A 22,552-nucleotide genomic window follows, 5' to 3' on the forward strand; every position below is an offset into this window, starting at 1 on the left:
GAGCAGCCTTGTTAGCAGAAAGTAGCACCATGGCCTGGAGCCAGAGAAGCTTTGCCAAGATGGCCTCTGGATGCCCTCCTACCCAAGGCATTTTCTTCCCAACACACTGCTAGATAGCCTCCAATATTATTCTCTCCTGTCCACAAACAGATTCCAACAGTACCTTTCTGATAAATATCTCAGTTCCTTCTCATAACCAGGCCTGATTTCCACTGACCGATTCTTCAACCAAAATTCTATCTACTGATCACACACTGTGTGCCTGATACTGGCCCAGGACTTTGGTGTACAAGGAGCATAGCTACTGGCCAATGGGAAGACACATGCCATTTATTAAGTTCACACTTGAACAGATTATCATGCTGTTATAATTGGCTAGGGGTTAGGATGCATATGTCCAAACTGCAGCTCAACACATTCGTAGATGACATGGTGTCTCCATGTCCAAAGGTTGGACACCCTAGGGCTAATAAGGCTAAAGCACAAGGTACCATGGGAATGCAGGAAAGAGGGAATCTGGTTGTGCTTTAATCAGAAAAGTGATCGGAAACAGAAAGAGTGGAATTTAGAATCTGAAACAGCAGGACAAAGAAGTGGTTGGGGCCGGGATTGAGGGGCCGGGATTCTGAGAGAGAGAAGAGGCACGTGCGAAGGCAGGTGGCAGGAGCAAGTGCTGATCAGAAAGGCAAAACAGGGATGACAGGACTGACGTGCAGAGAGAGGGAAGGGTGAAACCGAAGTGAGCTGGAGGTAGAAGGTGGCATCTCGGAAGTATCTGTCCCGTAACCGTTTTATCTGATGTTAGGTCACTTTCAGGCATGAGGCAAGTTCGCCTTACCAAAGAGGGCACAGAGGGCAAGCAGCCGCAGCTCTCAGGGCATCATTGGAGCTCATTAACACCCTGTGGTTAAAGTAAAACCAGCCGGGATCCATCTAAAGTCTAATCCGGGACTTGCATTTATCGATGACGTTTCTGTGTCTGAGTGAACAGGTGTGTGAAGGCCAAGGCACGCGTTTGGGATTTGGAGGACAACCTGCAGACGTCAGTTCCCTCCTTCCATCTTGGGGGTTCCTGGGGTTCAAACTCAGGTTCTGGGGTTTGGTGGCATGCGCCTTTTCACTCAGCCGTCTCACTGGCCCCACACAGTCTAAACATATCCGTCTGTGAAGCCAGAGTTGGTCAGTGAGCAGGGGGCTCCCCAGCCCATGCCTCCAGAGAACGGCTTTCGTGACGTCTATTTTGCTATGGCACCTTTGCCAACGTGAAAAAGAACAGAGAGTCGCTGTTCGTTTTCTCTTTAGCAATCACCGAGAACCCTGAAGATGCCCACAGTGGCCGCGCCTCTCTGAGCTGACTTCTTTCTCTAGATTGATAGGCAATTTTAACTCCGTGTCACTCTTGGAGTTGCCTCTAGCCTTAGTGGCTAGGATGTTCAGAGCTGAGCATGTGGCGCACCTAAGCTCTGGTAGACAAGTTTCAGTTTATCTGTCTTTGTTTTTCTTTCTCCCTAAAAAATATGAAGGCAAATTAAGGAGTCCGGTTGTTTTTATTTCATGTACTGACTTTAGAGCCTTTGCTAGGAAGAGGTAAGAAATAGCCAGCAAATGAGTAAACTGCCTGGCCATGGCCAGATTGCCCTCCACCTTGTGTTCTAGGATGACCTCGCTACTCCCAGGAGACTTGTCCCCTCAGGGCGGGGCGTGAGGACAGGAGAACACTGTGCTGAGTTGATTCTAGGCCTACAGTAGTCTTGTTATCAAACTTAAGGGTCACAGCCTGAGTCCCGAGCCAGGTGCAGCCACCCAGCCTCAAGAAGCCGACTAAAAGAGCCAAATTAAAAGTAGAGGGCAGAAAAAAAAGATTTCTTCTGATAATAATTAAATTTATTGTTTATTTATGTGGGCACATTGGGAAAGAGACGAGATACAGTGAGCCATACCACCCCAAGTCTGTCTTTGGGGTCCCGATGTGACATTGAAGTTTAACTGGGAGGCTCTGCCCACCACGGACACACCACTGCCTGGGCTTTAGGCTCATCCCATGTGGTTGTGTGGCTGAGTGACAAGTTCTCAGGACTGTGTGGGATCTTTTTCTGGGATACAAGATCCCCTCACCCCAACAGCTGGTACCTTTTTCTTTTCTTGGCATGAGATTCTTTGGGGAAATTTTCTTTTCTTTGAAGTCCATTGTTTCTGTCGTCTGACAGACTGAGAGGCACAAATGTCTTTTTAGAATATCTTCATTTCCTCCGGGGCCTATTAGAATTCCCTGCCTTCTGTTTTAACACTCCTGGTTCCTAAGATTGCAAAACCATCAGTTCTCATCTTCGTGATTCTTGGGCTTCTTTTCTCCCTGAACCTAGCTCAGGTCCTCTCTTCCTCTCAGCTCCACCTCAGTACCAACCTCTCACAGTGCCCCCAGCGCTAAACCCACACTGCAGAGGGTTTCTGCTTAACTATTCTTCATGCTTCCGGTCCCCCACTCTGCTGACTAACTCAAGTGGAGGAAGTTGCTGATGGGACCTCTGAGATCCTCTATGACCCGGGATCACCCTAAACTCCGGGTTCACCTTTTCCTTCCTGTTCTGCTCCAGCTACCCTGAGTCGTCTTGTGACAGCAACTCAGCTATGATCCCAGTCCAGGCACCAGCGCAGACATCAGTGCGAGAGCCTGTGCAGCATCACCAGGTGATACACGTGTGCACAGATCCCATCCGCGAAAGACCTCCAGAGTGTGTGATTCAGACCCAAGCAGCTAGCAGGGTGATTGCTCATAAACCAGGACCTCAGCCGGGGTAAGCTGCAGCGTCTCATCTGGTGCCTGAAGTCACCATGCCGTAAGAGGGACCCGGGGGCACTGTTGTCCTCCTTCGTGAGCATGTATGCATGCATGCATGCGTACTCATGCGCACCACGCTCATGACTAACCCACCCCTATCAGTCGCACCATCAGCTTCTCGAACACAGGCTCAGCTGTGCGGCAGGCCCGACCTGACCTCCAGCCTAGAATGCTAAGCTCTCTGGGGTCATCTGAAGAACCTGGGGCAGGCCTCACGTGCCCAGGCTCATGAGCAGGTCAAGAGACTTGGCTCGTTATGGCTACAGTTCTTCCTGTTCTGACACGCAGACCAAAGAGGGGAGGAGGCAGGAGAACAGGGGACCTGCTCTTCTTGGCTCGTCTGTGGAGGAGGCAGGAACGGGACACTAATGCTCACACAGGGCTTCCAAGTGTCAGAGTTAGGATGGTGGTGGGTGGAGCCTGAAGGGCTAGAGGCCCGCTTCAAGAAGAAAGCCACCCTCCCCATACGTGAGCCTGGGAAATAGCTGCTCAGGAACGATCCAAGTAAGTGAGCTGTGCTTCCACGGGTGTCACACTAACCAGTGAGGCCGGCGGTTCTCAACCTGTGGGTGGCGACCCCCAGGTGTCACATATCTTGAGTATTAGATATTTACATTACGATTCATAACAGTGGCAAATTACAGTTATGAGGTAGCAACAAGATAATATTATAGCTGGGGGTCACCGCAATATGAGGTGCTGTATTAAAAGGTTGCAGCATTCGGAAGGTTCAGAACCACGGGACTAGGCTGAGCTAAAGTGGGTATCAGCTACGTCATAAGGAGGATGGGAAGTCTCAGGCAAAGTCTGACCCTCCCATCTATCACTGCCTGCAGAGTCAAGGCCAGCTTCCTCAGATAACTGCAAAACACCACACCAACTAATTCTGACTTCAGGGGCCTCCCTCCCATGAGGAACAACTACATGGCCCCGCAAGTCTGGCCGTACGAATGTACTGAAGGACTTTCTTAGACCCCAGGACCCTCTCAGTGTCTCCCTGCAGGTTATCCCTGACCTCTGAGCCCCTAAAGAATCCTTGGCTCATGGGATCTGTATCCCCAGTAAGGCTCTGAGAAGCTGCAGTTGGAGAACCCGACCTGAGGCTTCCTCTGGTACCCCAGGAATGGGGTGATGGCTCAGAAACATAGGTAGCATTGAATCTGAATGTGTGGCCTCTAAAATTAGTAAGTGAAATCCTTCCAGATTCCCCAGGAGAAAGCCTGTCTCCGTCCTCTCCAGGGCAGCTGGTGTCTTCTCTTGGCTTGGGTGGGATATTCATTCACTTATACTAACTGGCATTTGTCAAGGAGCTATGGTACATCCTTGTAATCCAAGTACTCAGGAGGCTGAGGCTGGAGGATTTGCTAGTTCAAGGCCAGCCTAGGCTATACAATATGAACTTGTCAGCTACAGCCCAAAGTAAAAACTCACTGGGGCTTGGGGAGGTTAAATGAGCCAGGCAGACCACCTAGGTCTCTGGACCGAATTGCATCACAGTTGCATAGGGAATTAGACAGCCACACGAGTCTACTCCAGGCCTGTCTTCAGGGCCAAATGGATTCAGAAGGTATACATCCCTGCAACTTGAAGAAGGAACAGGACAGTCAAGAAAGACAAATCCCACACAGGAATTTCCACCTGGCGCAGGTACCCGTTCATAGGTGTCAACACACAGGAGAACTTGGAGATAAGTTAAAAGGGAGATTTCAGAGGAGTGCTGGTAACAGGCACAAATTGTCCTTGAAGTCAATCCTACCCAGCCTGGGTAAGTAACATTTGTGAGCTGCTGACTTCACTCCACCCTGCTTGACTCATTTCCTGTGTGTTGTGGGGATTTTTGAGCCATAGGCTTGCAAGTGCAACTGCTTGCCCATTGGCCCTTTTCTGCTTCCTTGGCATCCCAGAGAAGCCCAAGAAACAGTTCTGGGAGGAGCAGGGGCATGAATGAGGGCGGAATTAGCGGCCCTCCCACCCCAACCCCCAACTAGGGCCCTAGAAGTGACAACATGGCTCCCTCACCCAAGCCAAGTGGGATAGTGTGGTGAAGAACAGCAGGTCTGAGGTCCTTGCTGCTCTACTTGGAAGCAAGTTTGTGTCTCTCCGGCCCCAGCCTCCTCACTAGGACAGCTAGATCAGGAACACTGCCAGCTCTCAGGGCTGCTTGGGAGTGTGGGGGGACAGTGATGGGGAGATACAGAAAGCCGAGAACCATGTCTGACCATGGCCAACACACCGTCTCCAGGCTTTGAGGCCACTGTCCCCTAGCCCTCAGCAAATCCCAGGCAGCGGTTAGGGCATGAGGATTTACAGTCTATGACACCAACTACTGAGGCACATCGTGAATGGACAGCTCACTGCAGAACTAAACTGGTCTTCACTGCTTGTTCACGCAGCTGCTCTCAAGTCTGCAGAAAGAGCTCTTTGATAACTGGGGGCTGGTGACCATGCCCTGTTGGGTCACATCACTCAAGGCAGAAGTACTGAGACGTGCTCTCAGGTTCTCATGGGATACAGGCTCCAGGACCCAGGTGACTTCAGGATGCAGAAGCCTTCACATGGATCTTCATTCTCCTGGTCCTCTTCTGGCTCCATGAGCCCACCTCCTTGGCAGCCAGACCAATCAGCAGCCCAGGCGAGAAGGCTATGCCCCAAAGTGGATGCTGGGATATGGCCACATCTGATCCTCATCTTTCCATTCATACAAACAAATTTTAAATTACATTAATCAACTTTGTGGGGGAGAAAGGAATATGCATGCCACCGTGCTCACGTGGTGGTCAGAGGACAACTTGAGGGAGTTAGTCCTCCACGTCCACCATGTCCGTCTTGGTGTTTAAATTCAGGTCACCAGGCCGTGGCATGTGCCTGTACCATCCGGGCTGCTCGCTGGCCTGATCTTTGCATTTTCCCCTTCAAAAAAATTTACCATGACTATGTGCAACATTCTTCACAATTAAAAAATATTTTCAAGAATAAAACAAGGTTTTATCTGAAGTGAGAGGTCTGAGGACAGGAAGAAGTCAGGAAGACAGCTTAGAAGTGTGTGTACTTAATGGGGAAAGGTTTTAATTCCCAGATGAACTCCGGTAAAAGCAATAAGAGAGCTGGGTTTGAAGGAAGTCACTTTGCATACCTGCAAAATCTCTTCCCATGATAGGATCTCCCCACTTGTAATTTATTCCCGGGAATCAAGAATCACTTGACTGACATGCACAAACATAATGGGGGAATGTCATAAACACTTAATACATCAGTGTTGATGCCCCTTTCTGGGTTCTAAGTCATGCTTGGTACAAAGGGAACTCCAAGGAAGAGGAACATCTCATGAAACGAGCCTCAAAGAATACTCCCAGATTGCACAGCCTGCCCTCCTGCCATCCTTACTTTTTAAATAGGCGGTTGAACTGGAGAATGTGAGCGGAAGCCAGCACACCCAGCACGTTGTCCACGTTCATCTCCACCTCGTTCATGTAGAGGTTCTTCAGGGCCAGGGCGAAGGCTGGGGAGGCAGCGGCAGAGGGGGAGCCGTTAGTGTGGGATTTGTGTGCCCACCTGGGAGTCTCACTACTGCCGCAGGGAGCGGGTGGAGATGTTTGGAGGAACGGTGAGTGCAGACTTGGGTGCAGACTACCTAGGCAGATGACCCCCTAGACCTGCAGCCTCCTAGGGAAGCCGAGGATGAAGGTGAGGAAGGCAGATTTTCCTCTGAGCCTGTCTTCAGGGTTTGCGTGTCAGATAACCCCAAGGCTAGCATGTCACCCAGCCTGTCTTCCCGAACCTGGGGTCCATGGCCCCACAGGAATGTGTCTACTTGACTCTGTGAAGAATGCTACATACAGACAGGTGGACTTTTTCTTCTCTAGATCCCCGATATGGAGCTGAGTGATGGGTTTCCCTTGGAGTCTGAGAACTTCAGAAGAGGCCAGGCCACTCTGGGTAGAGCCAGGGTAACTTAGTGATTTAGAAACCAGACTGCCTGGCAAGAGATCAGATGGACCCAGCCTCCTTTAAACACAACATGGCCTCCTAAAGACAGGATTGCTATGCTGATGTAGTGCACTATGAGGACTATGTCAGTGCTCCAGGGCACTATCTGCAGTGCTCCCTGACCTACATACCTACAGACCTGTGTCATCACAGCATGTCCTGTAAGCTGTGCTCACACAGATGACTGATTGGGAAACCTGGGGGAAAGGTTAAACACTCTGCAGGAGTCTTCTACTGCTGCTGGAAGCCAGCCAATGGGAACCAGTGTGTGTGTGTGTGTGTGTGTGTGTGTGTGTGTGTGTGGTGGTGGGTACATCAAGTGCTGTTTGGGAAAATGGTAGGCCCATGGATGTCCCTATACCCTACAGGTATGAGTTCAGTAAGGTAGCTTCCCCCAGGTCTGAGAAGCCTGAACATCTTTCCCTTCCTGTATCTTGTCCTCTGACCAGTGACCACATTGATCTTTCTGATTTCCTGTGTTTCCTAGTATCCCAGCCTTCTTGGTCCTTCTTTCTCAGCACTGTTCATCTCTGTCTCTTTCTGTCTCTGTCTCTCTGTCTCTGTCTCTCTGTGTGTGTGTGTGTGTGTGTGTTTGTGTGTGTGTGTGTAAAAGTCAGGGGTTGATGTCAGGTGTCTTGTCAATCACTCTTCACCCTATTTTGAGGCCATGTCTCTCACTGAATCTCATTACTTTGGCTCAGGGGGCTGACCAATGATCAGGGCTCACCTATGTCTGCCTCCCTGACCCCACCCAGGACTGGGGCTACAGATGTGCTTGCTTCTGGCTTTTACTTGTGTGCGGAGACCTGAACTTGGGTCCATGCACTTATGCAGCAGGCTCGTTGCTGACCGGGCCATCCCTCCAGTCCCTGCTCAGTAGTTTTGAGAAGGAGCATGCATCAAATTTTTGCTGTGTTTTGCTGTTCATTTTTGTCTCTGGGAGGACCATACAGTGGCCTTCTCAGAATGTGAAGACGGGTCACCTTACCAACTCTGGTGACTGCCGGGTCATTGATCTTCAAGGAAATGATGATCTTCTTTACAGGGGACCTTTCTTTGACCTTCTTAGGTGCCTGAGCTAGTGAAGAAAATGTAGTGTGAAGATGGAGAATGAGGCCCCATCACCATGCACATAGCTTGGGTCCTGGCACTTGTCATTTGTATTTTTAGTTCGATTGTTTGGTTGGATGTCTTTTAGAGGTACCTACTTATTTAGAAACAGTTTGAGACTCACAAGTAGCTGCTGAGTGGCACAGAGGTTCCTCTGTCACTCTCTCCCAGCCCCCTCCCCCCAAATAATATTAGCATCGATAGAATGGGTGACTGAGTTCTGCATCGTGCTGCTGGGTGTGTATACAACGTCTTGCTCTGTGCCCCTCCCTCTGTACTTCTTCCATTTACCCCCATCTAGGCTGTGAGCAATTTGAAGGCAAAGCAGGCCTTAGCCATTAGTTTTGGTGCCTGGGCTTCATGGGCAGAGCCAGCAGCAAGTGGGACCACTTGCTGAAGGCTGAGTAGGGGGCTGTGGCAGCCACATGGCGGCTCTCTTCTTTGTAAAAAGTATTATTATGTCAGGTGGTGGTGGCACAAGCCTTTAATCTCAGCTCTTGGGAGGCAGAGGCAGGTGGATCTCTGTGAGTTCAAGGCCAGCCTAGTTTACAAAGTGAGTTCCAGGATAGTCAGGACTGATTACACAGAAAAACCTTGTCTCAAACAAACAAAATTCCCAGAAATGTTATTATATCCTTATATCTGGGGCACATGTGTAGGCCAGCTCTCTTCTTCCACCATGTGGGTCCCATATTGGACTCGGTGCTCCTGCTGAGCCATCTAACAAGCCCCGTATAGTGGCTCTCGAGGCTTTGCCCCCTGCCACCCAAGAGTTCTGGGTGAAGGGATGGGGCCAGCTAATTCAACGTTAGCTAGTCCATGTACTTGGAGCTGTTCTAAACTGAGGCTCTCAGAGGGGGTTTCCAAGATCATCCCTTCCCCTCCGCACAGAGGCCAGAGCTTCACCTATGATCCCAGGAGCTTCCTGGCTTTCAACTTCTCCCTAGGTCCTAAACTTACCAGTCTGAGTTTGACTTGAATAATGAAGCACTCCCTCCCTGCCTTTCTCCTTCCCTAGGGGCCTACACACAGGTCCCCTTCTCAGAGAAACCTTCCCTGGCTGACCCCATAGGGAAGACAGCACTGTTATTCCAACTATATAGCTGTTTCTTCTCCGAAGACCAATTTGCCACAACCTGCTGTTACACCATGGATCTAATCTTACACTTATTGGGCAGATACATTGACGGTTCACCAGCCACACCATCCCCAGGATGTGCCATGGTTCTTCACACACTGGCCCTAAGTCAATATTAGCTGAACAGACAAAATGAATAGATCCCAGCACCACAGAGCTCAAGATTGCATGAGGTGGGAGCCAAAGAGGAAGTGGAGCTGCAGAAAAATGTGTCAACAAAAGTCCCTTTTTCTCAGCATCCCCTTACGACCCTCTGACATTCAGGAAGTACCCACTACTTGTGAAGTACCCACTAGGCACCATCCTTGCCTACCTCTGTACCCTCTAAGTGCCAGGTTTTTACCTAACTCTGAATCACTTTCCTCTTAGCCTGATTGCATGGTCTCCTGATGCATGTTCTTACCAATTACTCCCCCCATTGCAAAAGGCGAAAGACATTACACACAAATGCCTCACACACAGGAGACACACAGGAGGGGTTGGCTAGTATTATGACGGTTCATGCTGCTTACCATGTTTTATCATTATTTTGGGGTGTTTTTCTATCCCGCTAGCTGCCTGGTATAAGCACAACAGCCTATGTTTTTTGAAGGAAAGGATGGTACCAGCTAAGCCGGAGTGCGAGCCAGACACACAGGCTCAACCTTCCCTCCAGGTTAGGTCGCCAACACCCAGACAGATAGGAAACTAACCCTGCTCCTGAGGTCTGTGGAAATCAGACCAGGTTGGAGTGCGCTTAGTAGAAGAGACCGTTTCTTTGGGTGTCATCCTAAACAATCGTCCCTAGCTCTTAGTTCAGTGGTTCATCAGTGTGAGGTGGAAAGAGGATGAGTAGCCATGGAACCTACAGAGTTCCGCTCTCCAGAACTTTTCCTGAAGCCTTATCCGTGCCAGCTCCAGGATAATGCACAGACATTCCCCACAGGACCCAAGCAATGATTGTGAGATCAGTGTTCAACCTTGGGACAGAGGCCCTGCTTATTTCTAAAGGCATTGAGAAGGTGGTGGCGGTTCCATGGGACATCCTGGAAAGGCACGTCCTGGTACTTCTCGGTGTGGGTGGTTATGAGGAGAGCAGCGACAATCATGGACAGGGAGTTCTCGTTACTATACCGTTTCTGAGATCTGCAGCTAGACCTTGTGACTAGGAGGGGTGTTGGGATAGAGGGGCGGGACCTAGTCTTTAGTGACACAGTTCTGGACCCATGAAAGATAACATGAGCTCTGCCCTCTTCCCCACCACAGGCTCCCTTACTTTCCAATGGAATTCCCCTCCAAGACATCAGAGTCTCCATCCATGGCTCGGTCAGTGTCCTGAGCTGAGCTCTGGGAAGGTAGAGGAGTGCAGCCCTGTTCTAGAAAATGTGAGGCAAATGCTAATGCTTAGGAACAGAAAAGACATCACAAGAAGGGACTCGGGTTTTCATGCTTCTGTGGGGATGCAGAAGCTGCTTACAGATCTGGCTCCATGCCGGTTCAGATGCTGTTTGGTCAAATGGGTGTGAGCAGATAGGAGAGTGTACTCCAGGCACTGAGTGACTCTGGCTGCCTGGCTGGCTGCAGAACAGCAAGGCATTGCTTCCACAGCCTGAGGATGCAATCCCGCTCTGACCAGCAAGCTGGCTAGCTTTGGAGACCATGGATTTTCCAGTTCACCTGCTTATGAGCCAGTCTGGAGGATAGTCAAGCTGGTGCCCGAAGAAGCTGGTGTTGTAACCGTTGAAGACATATGGACTAGGAAAGAGGAGGGCCAAGGTGGTTGGGGTGCAAAGAAGAGAGAATAAAAGAAGTGACCTAAATTCTTTCTGGAAGGTGACAAGTTGAGAAAAAGAGAAACAGAACAGCAGGGAAGGGAACAGAAGGAAAAACGCACACATAAACCTTTAACCAGCACGAATAGGGCGAACAAGTCAGATTTCAGAACTGTGATTTCCTTCCAGAACATTTTTTGGGAGAGTCAACATAGCCCATCTTGTCTCCTCTAAGGAGGAGGTAGGCTCTGTGTTTTACATGGCTGGATAAGACTTGTTTGTTACAAAGATATTAATGAAGATGTACTGAATACTTGCTCCATGCCAGGTATTATTCTAGAACCCCCACACCTATTACCTCCTCTAAGTTCCAAACTCATACAACAAGAGCTATCGCTCACTTCATAGCTGAGGGGGCAGTCTCGACACATGGTGAGCTCACACTGTAGAGTGTGATTTAACGTTAATGAAGACGACCGTGTGCCAATCAACGACCAAGTTCTCTCAATCCTGAGGGGATCTGCCGCTCTCGTCACAGGTCCCCTGGGAGGTTACCTTTCAGAATCCTTTCCAGGTCCTTTGTGGGGCCTTTTGTGTTCTGTATCAGGGCTGTCAGGTAAAGCTTGGCCAAGGTCTCGGACTGAAAAATCTGCGGGTGATGGAGTTCCCACTTGTAGCCAAGGCATTCTAGAATCACATCTGGGGAGAGAAAATGATGCTGAGTTAGGAACACTGCCACCTGAGGATGCATCAGCTCCTCCTAATGGCCATAGTTACTCAGTAGATAACGGGGCTTCCCAGGCCTTAGTGTAGTATGGGCCCAGCGCCTGCTCGCTTTGAGGGGGACTCCATGAGCAATGGTATGGCAATGATATCGGTGTTCTGAGGGTTGCTGACAAAGTTGTAGATTTCCAAACCATGTAAGCTGCTCTCTGACTCGAGGGCTTGGAAATAGCTCAGAAGGGACTTTAGGAACCCTCTAGAGTGGACTCTCTTAGGGGGCTTCATACAGAAGTAAAATGGCACTGTGAAGAAAGCCCTTTGCTAACTGTGGGATGCTTTGTGTGGGGGCATCCGACCTATGTCTCTCATAGATGATTAGGAGGAGATCTTGACAGGAGGGCAGGTGAATAATTCAAGGATGCCAGGCCAAGGTGAGGCGTGAGGGGGGTGGGTGGGAGGACTCTGCATGAGTCAGCTCTTACTGTTAGCAGAGAGCTGGGGGAGGGGCTGGTGAAAGGGACAATTGTTCTAAGCCAGACATGATCTAGAAGGCCTTTTGCTGTTTCTTGGCTTTGCCATTAGTTGGACGGTGTGACTTGGGGTACCTATCTCTCCTTCCTGATATTGTCATTCACCAGCTTACGATACTGTTTTATGTTGGATTTCAGAAACAGAGTTTGTGTTTCAGATCTTTTTGGATGACCTCAAGCAGTGTGGTTATGCTGGGTTAGGGAAAAAAACAATCCCATATATGTGGGGTGATTATAGGAAGGAACAGAATTATAGAACCAGTATGTTCCTTCACTGGATAGCAATCTCAACTTCAAAGATGGGCATTACAAGGCAGACATCACTAATCAATCCCGGTGTTCTTTCTCCTCACCATGAAAAGGAATCAAACTGCTTCTCTAGATCCAGTAGAGTTGGCAGATGAGAAGAAATTGCTAGCTTTCCCTTGAAAAAGAGGTGTGTCTGACTTCAGGCAGCTGTTCTGTGGGGTTTAACCCCAAACAGCTCTTTAAGGGGCTGACTTTGGAGTAGGGGTGTGGCTTAGTGGTAGAGTGCATGCCCAGCACATATGAGGGTCTAGGTTCATCCTCCAGCATAACAAAAGGTAGGACGAAAACAGCTGTCTTCCCACTGTCCTCACCTAGCTCAGCAGGCCTTCTCCCTGCTCTGATTTATACTCCCATCGCAGAAAAGGCCTTTGGAATAAGTGTCAAGCTGAATGTCAATCATGACTGGCTAAGTCCCAAAGGGACAAAAATCCAGCTGCTGGTGCCTGAATGTTCTGTGTAGACTCCTCCAAAGGCTACCTAATGTCACCGGTGTGTTTGTCTTTATTTGCCACATGCATGTTGTATGTAGAGCATGGATCCGCTCCTCACACATAGAAGAATGCTCGCAGTCACCTGTTTCACCTGAGACACTGTGGTTCACGAGAATGGGGGTTCGCAGAACAGATGCCTGCCCATGGCTGATTCCCTTCCTCAGGGACCATGGGAGAGTCACGAAGTCAGCACAGTTCTGGCTGAACCCACTGGTGACAACTCACCTGCTTCCCCGCTTTGGATGCCACTGTCTGTGAGATTCTCAGAGAAAAACTTCTGGAATTTTGAAATGTATAATCTTGAGGGAAAGCACAAACAGAAGATCTGGAGGTTAATAATAAGTCAATTTCTTGCTAACCGTAATAGTTATGAGAGGCGTGGGAGACGGATTCTATATGTCTTAACTTGTTATGTGAGCCAAGAGTTGGAGAAAGAAGGGTAACATCCCCAACCTTATATAATTGCGCCAGATAGAACCCCGAGGGCCATGTAGCTCTGTCTGGCTACTTTCGGCTTCACCGTTAGTTTGGCTGTGTGACCTGGGTATGATTATTGCTATTTAACAACTATATGATAGTATTTCATGGCAGGGTTCAGAAACTGGGCCACAACTCGTCCTATTGTATAATTTACTAAAACATCAGTCCCGACATTATCCATCTCCATAGCAGCCACCCCTACATCATTGATCCTTATAGCATCCATCCCCACAACACACATCATTCCAGTATCCCTACCTCATCGATCCTTACAGCATCCATCCCCACAACACACATCATTCCAGTATCCCTACCTCATCTATCCTTACAGCATCCATCCTAACAACACACATCATTCCAGTATCCCTACCTCATCGATCCTTATAGCATCCGTCCCTAAAACAGAACCTTATCATGTCTTCCTCTTTGTGAGAGTTTCCACAGCTGTTGACGTGGCTGACTCTAAACACCGACCCCTGTTCCTGCTGGTGAGCATGACCTACCAAGGAGGTATTTGAGGCTCCCCCTGCCTGTGGAATGGCACTTCCTTTGGAAAGTCTCTAAAACTTGAAACTCTAAAATGGCATACAGTAGGTACTCCATAAATATCTGTTGGAGAAGAGCATAGAGTGTTCTTTTCTAGGGCATTGACTGCCAGTCTCAGGACAGCTGAAAATTAACCTCACAGTCTACCCCAAAACCCGTTCTTCTACCCCAGTTCTAGTCTCGGAACAGGGACCCCCAGGTACCCACGCCAGCCAACTGGGCATTGCCACTTCTAACCACTAATCTCCATCTAATGAAATGCTCTTTACCTTCATCGTTCAACCTTCGTCCAGGCTGCTTCTTGTCCACCCACTCAAGGCCCAGTCAATGCCAGTGTCCTGGCCTCTAGCACATCCTCTCCCTGTCACGCCCCACACAACATACGGAGCTGGTCTTGTCTTTCCTGTTGGGGATCCACCATTGTGTCCCCACAGACTCATCGGCAAAGCTACAGGCTTCTGCCTCACTACGACCTTGTGCCTTCCGCTCTGACTGCAGCCTTTTCTGGCTTCTCGAATGCAGCTGCCACACGCTCATAGGTTCTGTTTCTGTGCTGAGAGTTCCCCGGCCATGTACCTGGGAGTCCATGTCCTGAGACAAGAACTTGGGTGGAGGAACAGGGTTTGGGGTAGACTGTGAGGTTAATTTTCAGTTGTTCTGAGACTGGCAGTTCTTCTCTCAAGGGGTTCTTACTAATTCTCTAGGAAAAGCTCCATTGCTGCTCTCTCTGGCCCAGCAACCCCAGCCCCATAGATCCCCAAGTCTGTCCCTCTAAAACTTCTGCAATGTCTTCTGGTTGCCTGTCTACTCCTGGGTCCTCTACACAACACCAGGGTGTCTGTTTACTGCTGTGGCCCTGGTACAAGCCGCCGTACAAGTGTTTGGTCAATGTCCACTGAGTATGAATAGCCACAGTAATAGTGCTTTTCACAGACACTATGTGCTCTCCATGCAGAGTGTGGAAACAAACTAAAACCTGAGTCACATATTCAATTAGAGGATGATCGTCCCAAGAAAGCCAATCAGCCAAGGGACACTTGAGACCACATCTGGTCTGTGTATCCCGGCGTCCACTTGGCAAGGCTGTTTACCAGTGATTCAGAAGCCCTCAGAAGCCAGGTGCATGGAGGCGGTTTGGGCAGGAGCCCATTTCCGGAATAATAGTGACAGCATGCCACCCTTTCCAGGACAGAGATGGCTGCAAAGGACTCAACCTCAGGAAGACCTGGGTTGTTTGCTCAGCAGGAGTGATGGACTGGACCCAGTTACCCTCACCTTCCCTCAGTCACTTGGGTGTCATGTCTGAGAAGAGCTGGCCAGGGTTAAAAGTTCAGACTGTCACCTTAAATGGGACAGCTTGGTTTTGGAAACGAAAGGGCACTGCCCATGAGCTCAACCTACTGCACAAACATCCCCTTTGCCAGCTGAGCCAGGAGATGCCAGATGACAAAATGGCCATGCTGCCTCTCCTGGGTGTGAGAGCTGTTTACTATACAAGCTATATACACAACAAGCAGAACTGGCCAGCCGGGGGGCACCCAGGGCACTTAATGTCCAAGACACAGCTACAGACCCAAAATAAACGGGAACTGGGAGCTGAGTGACCCTTGATGCGATGTGTTTACTATAGTTTGATCTGGCTGATGTCAAAGTTGACAGTGACCCCATGCGGGAGAAGTCACAGTTACCACACAAGAGTACAAGCATATATAGTAAACTTGTATATGACATACAAGTTTATATTTACTTAAGATTCTGTAGACCTCCAGAAGCAGGCTGATGTTAGGGTCACTGATAGGGTCTACGGGACAAACCTCTCTTCACTCTCCAGGAGGGAAATTGCTCTGGGAAGATGTGGCAGGGAGCAGGGGTCATGTGCTCATAGGCTGCCACTTCTTCCCCCAGATTGGGGCCCATGGTGGAGAAAGAGAAAAGGGAATTCCGAAATCGTCTCAGGGGTATACAGGTCTTCTGTAATAAGCCACACATGGGAATGCCAGCTTGATACTTCAGTGTCGAAGACTCCAATTTGGCTAACTGGGAAGAATTACACAGACCTGGGTCCAAGTCCCTCCATTTTTTATCTATGTGACCTTGGAACCTGTCTCTTGGCCTCAGAGCTTTCCCCTATAAAACAAAGATGGCTGGGCAGAGTAAGGGGGAATGCCTGAGGGCCTACCATTAAGCCTATACTTAGTTGATGTTTGCTCTTTTGTTCCCCTATAACTCAAGTCCTATGTCCCTCATCTCCCCGCAAGAGCTGTACTCTGATAAAATATCCAGGGGTCCCCTGTGGACATTTTCACCTCTCTGCATGAAGACATCTGCACCTCTCTTCCCGTCATTGATTGACTTGGCATTGCAGACAGGATTAAAGGACACCATCATCCAGGGACACCGGCCAGGCATCAGGAAGGGTTCTAGGCTCATTTCCCAGAGTGTCTGGATCCATAGTGGGCAGGCCCTTCCTTTAAGTCTTGGCTGGGCAGCACCTCTTCTATGCTGCCTCTTTGGGCAAGAGACAATCTGTATCCATATATGCAAGAAACCCCCAAGACTGTTGGAACTATTTTCGAGGGTGTCTGTTCAAGGTTTTTCCATGAATAATGTCACAAAAGAGAGCATATTCAATTTGTATATAAGAACCTATGGTTATATGAAAGGAGTCAATACTTGTGTCTCTCGGCCCCCAACCTCACTCGGTACTCTAAGCCATCCACAGAGCTCTGCACGGAATCTAGGAGTGAGCAGCCTCAGCGTCCCCCACACCCTGGAAACCCACAGACACAACAAGCAGAACTGGCCAGCTGGGTGGCACCCAGGGCACTGGCCTGTCCAAGGCACAGCTATAGACCCAAAATAAACGGGAGCTGGGAGCCAAGTGACCCTTGATGTAATACGTTTGATCTGGCTCCTGTCAAAGTTGACAGTGACCCCATGTGGGAGAAGTCACAATTACAACACAAGAGGTCAGACCAGGACTTTACTGATCAGGTAGGGTTGGGGAGCTGTGTGTGTTCTGGGGACACGTGCATGCTACAAAGGACAATTCCAGACACTCGTACACACACTGGCCTTGGAACATGATATCAGAAAGCCTCCTGGTATCTAAAGGTACATATAATTAGCTATTATTTTATTACCTAAATTATTAGCTTTATTACCTAATTAAATGTTGTCTATCGATATAAAAAAAACAGAAAAAAATAGAACCTTTAAGGTGCTTTCCAAGAGTTTCTCACAGTCCCAGGGATAGATTCCCACTATAAAGACAGGATTGCAATCCCATGTTCGTGAAAGAAAACCCATTTTCCCCACACCCTGGCAGACTCCACTGAGATAACCTTCCACTTTATTTGGAGTCCACTATTTGTAGGAAAAATACTAAGCATTTCTAGGGCATAACCTGATACAACACACCAGACTTAATCATCCATCGAGTTTTCAAGGGAGTTTCCATCATCACCATTCTACAGACAAGGAAACTGAGGCTCAGAGAGGCTTAGCCACAGGCTAAGTCACATTTGAGCAGTCACTCAGCAAACATGGAACCATCAGATCTTCCATGCCAGATACTCTCCAAGGTGGCAGCGGGCAGCCTTTGCTTAGGCCGACTTAACCATGAATATGTAAGACAGGACTACTGGTTCAGATATTAGTGGCATCAAGCCAGGGCACAAACACTCGAAAGTGAAGGGTCCTTCTGCATTGAGGTCCTTTGCTGTGTTCTCTGGACAGGTAGAACTCGCAATTTGGAGAAGTGATGGCCTAGCCTGATGCTAAGGCTTCTTACTAAGAGAGGGAAAGGGAATGGTAGCCTGTGTAGAAATGGGAATTCATAGGAATTCACATCAGAATTCACACCAAGACACTTAGCCATAGTGCTTTTTTCAAGCGATCATTTGGTCCGTGGATGATGAATTTAGATTTGGTGGGAGTCCGAAGTTCATATGTAAAGGAAAAGCTGCTCTTTAGCCACCACTGCCAGACCTTGTCAGAGCAAGAAGTCACTTCAAACCCTCTCCGTGCCTATGTGTCATCCCCTAGTGAGGTTTCCTCCTAGATATGCCTGGACCACCCATAGCCAGCGTGGTCTAGTCATCAAGTACCTCCCCCCCCCCCCCCCCCCCCCCCCCGCTTCTGGGCTGGCATCCCCTGCCACGGTCCTTCAACCCTTCCTACCTTTCTGGGTTCTTCAGAGCTTCGTCAAGGTCTATGTTCAAAACATTGCACATCTGGGAGAGTGCCAGCAGGTCCCCACAGAAATGATCTTGGGGAAAACGCCACCGGTTGGTTGCACCAACAATCCGGCGCTCCAGCCGAGTCTTGCGCTGCTGGATCAGAGAGAAGGGCCTTGAGCGTCACCCAAATGCCAGCTTTCCCTGACTGGGCAGCACAAAGAAAATCAATGTAGACTTTAAGCTGCTGGTGAACTCTCAGACCTGGCTAGTATCTGTCACAGGGCATCTTCTCAAGATAAGGGTGGAGTGTTCTGTGGTTCAAACGGTGAAGTACTTTGGAATTTGGGGTCTGGAACAAGAGCTGCTTGGGGCAAAAAGACTATCGTTTTGTAGGTGGCTAAGAATCCACAAGTAGGCATATTACTATGGCTCAAGTCCTGTTCTTTGAGTCCTTACCCTGACACAGTCAGAGGGTTGCTATGGATGGAGAGTTCTCTTTTGGGTAAGGAACACAACACAAATTCACCATCGTATTCATTGATAGTGTGCAGTTCAGGGGCATTCGGTACATTCCCAATCGTATGCAGCCACCACCTATCTAGCTTCAGAACGTCTCCATCACTCACCAAAGGACCCTGTATCCCCCGGCTCCCCAAGCATCGCCCTTCCCTCCACTGCCGGTGACCACTACAATGCTTTCTGACTCCGGCTTTGCTCACGCTGGATACTGTAAGGGTGGAATCTCACAATGTCTGGCTCCTCTCAGTTACCATGTTTCTAAGGTTCATTCATGTATCAGCGCTTACTTCCCTTTCAAGGCTGAATGATATTGCACTGGGTGACTAATAGCACAATTTGTTTATCTTTTCCCAGCTGATGATATTTAGTTGTTCCTGCCACTAGCTGTTATGAATCGTGCTGCTAGGAACGTCCATACAGTTTCCTTGATGGAAGAGAACACCAGGCACCCAACCCTCAGACTGATGACTCAAAGACATAGCAAGGAAAACTCGCCACGAGGGACTCATGGGAATGGAAGTCATCGATCCTAAGCCATCCAGGCACCCAGAGAATAGTGGAAATATGGGTTGTGGGATCCCACTCTAATTCCTATTATTGCCACCTACTGATGGGCAACTTTGGGCAAGGCACCTAACCTATTTGAGCCCCTCAGATATCATTTAAGTTGCGGATTAAATTAAATGTAAATGATAATAAGAATTGTGATCTCAACTGTGATAATGATGATGGTACTAGCAGTGGTGGTGTGTGTGCTGGTGATAATGGCGGTAGTGACAATGGTGATGACAGCAATAGTAAGGATGATGATATTGGTGCTGATGCTGCTGGTGGTACTTAGGGTGGTGAAGTGAGATGGGAAGGATGATTAACGTTAACGGCAATAGTGATGGGACTGATGGCAATGCCAGGGATGGTGATGATGTAGTGATTTTGGTGGTCATGGTGATATCCGTCACAGTAATACGTGGTGAGGTGTTGGTGCTGGTGATGATGGTATGATATTAGTAGTGGTGGTGGTAGCGGTGACAATAATGGTGACAGAGATGGTGATCATGATACCATCTTAGTTTTAGAGCTATAAGAGGATCAAATGAAACAGTCCAGGAAGTGTGTCTTTGCACATTGCATAGGTAGGTGACCGTAAGCTGTGGATTGACTTTGGCTGTGGCCCTGCTGTCATGAGGAGCTGGCAAGGGTCAGCTCAGCGGTGGGGCTGCTCTCTGGTTTCTGGACAGTGCTGCCTGGACTCGCCCTTCCCTGCGGTCGGCCAGTCAAGCTTGAAGCCCTCAGTGGTGCAGGCGCTGGTCCTTATGGAAACACGGGAATCCCACTGTAACCCTGTGCTGCTTACCATCCTACACCATGTGTGTGTGAGCATGTTGTGAGTGCCTGTGAACATGAACATATGTGCACAGTGAGAGGTTGATACTGCGTATCTTTCTTTATCACCCTTTGTTTTAGTTTTTGAATAACGGTCACTTACTGAACCCAAGTTTGTCAGTTTAGCAAGAACAACTGTCTAGCAAGCCCCTAAGATTCTTCTGTCTTTTCCCACCCCCTGCATTGGGGGTGCTACACACACACACACACACACACACACACACACACACACACACAGGTTTTTATGGGTGCTAGGGGATCAAACTCAAGCCGTCAGTCTTGCATGGCAAGCACTTTATTGACTGAGCCACGTGAATGCAAGTTTCCCTAGAAACTATGCCTTATGTTGAAAAGTCTGCGAGGCTGATTCACTGATGATGGACAGCTTCAATGACGGTGGGGGGTTGGAGTGCTGCAGGTCCAGAGCCTAAAGACAATTTATCTCGGGCTGTCTCTGGTCCCCTTCCAGTCATTCCTCGCCTGCTTCTTTGTCTGGCACATCTTTGTGACTGTCAGGTGGAACATTTTGCAATATATTGACAACCTCAAAATGTCATCAGTTAACCCAGACACCTGTAGCAGAGATTTCCCCACATTGGTGTGACCTAGTGACCTGCTGGTAAAGTACCAGGGCGGTGTATTGATCTTTAACTTTCTGTGTTCTGTTAATGTACAATGTCACGAATCTCCTTACCATGCCAGAAAATGGACTTCGGAGTAACCTAAATCTGTGTTCCTGAGCCAAGCTCATTTATATTTGCCTTCAGAAGAAACTATCCCTTATCCCGCTTTGAGGTGAGAGTTGTGGGTTTTGCATCAACAACCATCTCCCCAGCCCTGCCATTACCTGCCTTCTGGTAAGAGGATCTACTCACCGGACTCGACATTTTCATGAATGATGGTGGAGATGGCACGGAAGGAAAGAGATGAATATCTAGAAGACAAAAGCGCTAAAGCTGAGCGTTTTCACGCGCCCCAGCAGCATCTCATCAGAACATTGTAGCAGAGGCTGAGCTAAAGAATCTCTATTTTAGGGGCTGGAGAGATGGCTCAGTGGTTAAGAGCATTGCCTGTTCTTCCAAAGGTCCTGAGTTCAATTCCCAGCAACCACATGGTGGCTCACAGCCATCTGTAATGGGTCTGGTGCCCTCTTCTAACCTGCAGGCATACACACAGACAATATTGTATACATAATAAATAAATAAATATTTAAAAAAAAAGAATCTCTATTTTACCATAAAAGGAATAAAGAGAAAGAGCCTCAAATGTGGGTCACGTAGCAAAGCAAGATGGTACCTAGGCTCTCTGCTGTTAGCTTGTTCTGTGGTTGAGTGCAGGGCCTCATAGTCCACCAGAGCTCTGGCCTGGAGCTCCATCCCCAGGCCTGGGTTCTCCAGGGCATATCTGTGGATAGATCCATGCTGTTGTGTTGGAAAAGCAGCTCAGAGGGGCAGCACGTGCTGATCTTTATCCTCTTGACAACGAGAGAGGATGAGGAGCAACACAAGGCTGCAAGCAGGGTGAGCATGTAATGCTTCATTTGGCTCAGGAGACAAAGGGGAGGCTTTCCCCATTAGCCTCCCCGACAACAGGTGGAGTCGGGGTTGCACTGGAGCCCCGCAGATTTGTGACAATCTTGGCTTAAGGGCCATGGAAGAGGACTGGCAGAGTCTGCATTCTTCTGCGGGTTCTGACCGCAATTGGGGCAATTTGGTGACAAACAACAGAAACTAATTTGATTAATGGTATGCAAAAAACAAATTCTTTCTACAGGCACCTTCTGTGTGTGAACTCAGGAAGGTTTGGTTGTTTCTGAGGTATAGTAGAGAGGAAGACAGGAATGACCTTGCCTCGCGGGATTTCCATCCCATGTGAACAGGCAGAATTATATTTTCCTTTAAAATTAAGTACATTAAGAACAAACAAACAAACAAACAGAAAGCACTGCAAAAGTAGCAGCTGAATCAATATAAATACAGCAGGCAAAGAAAAATTTGACAGGGGCTGGAGAGATGGCTCAGAGGTTAAGAGCACTGGCTGTTCTTGCAGAGGTCCTGAGTTCAATTCCCAGCAACCACATGGTAGCTCATAACCATGAGATCTGGTGCCCTCTTCTGGGCTGCAGATGTACATGTAGGCAGAACACTGTATACAATAAATAAATCTTTAAAAAAAAAAAAAGAAAATTTGACAAGGGTTACACGGTATTTCATAAACGGGTGTTTCATTCTTCATTAAAATAGGTCCCTATCATTAGTCATTGCAGCTGCTTCTTGTGTTCTATTCCCATAAACAGCAAGTGCACATTATTAAGGCTGGTAGTTTATATTAATGTATGCATGTATGTTATCTACCTAGGCACACAAACATGCAAATATGTAAACATGTATCTTTGTATGCTACTGCATTTATTTCTACAAACCAGATCTTCTAATGGAATTACGAATTATACTTGTTTAATTATAATAGATGAATGCCAGTTCACCTGACCAAAAGTTGCCACAATTTGCATTCCCAGCATCAATTTTTAAGTACTAGGCTTATCAGTGTGTGATTTTTGCTAAT

At 48.5% G+C, this 22,552-nt stretch overlaps 1 protein-coding gene across 1 annotated transcript in view; it reads right to left on the minus strand.

Annotated features, from left to right (window-relative positions):
- The window catches only part of Btbd16 (BTB domain containing 16), a 47,977-nt gene extending 27,097 nt beyond the window's left edge, over positions 1 to 20,880 (minus strand). Inside the window, exons 1-6 of the mRNA XM_041667097.1 lie at positions 20,809 to 20,880; positions 18,087 to 18,229; positions 13,104 to 13,177; positions 11,381 to 11,524; positions 7,815 to 7,904; positions 6,224 to 6,338 (exon numbers count right to left, since the gene is read on the minus strand). Of these exons, the coding sequence (XP_041523031.1) occupies positions 6,224 to 6,338; positions 7,815 to 7,904; positions 11,381 to 11,524; positions 13,104 to 13,177; positions 18,087 to 18,229; positions 20,809 to 20,880 (638 nt within the window). The remainder of the gene's footprint in view (positions 1 to 6,223; positions 6,339 to 7,814; positions 7,905 to 11,380; positions 11,525 to 13,103; positions 13,178 to 18,086; positions 18,230 to 20,808) is intronic.
- Positions 20,881 to 22,552: the final 1,672 nt, after the last annotated feature.

The sequence above is a fragment of the Microtus oregoni genome, unplaced genomic scaffold, assembly GCF_018167655.1.
Source record: "Microtus oregoni isolate MIOR12 unplaced genomic scaffold, Mior012 000016F_ref0000370, whole genome shotgun sequence".
Taxonomy (NCBI): domain Eukaryota; kingdom Metazoa; phylum Chordata; class Mammalia; order Rodentia; family Cricetidae; genus Microtus; species Microtus oregoni.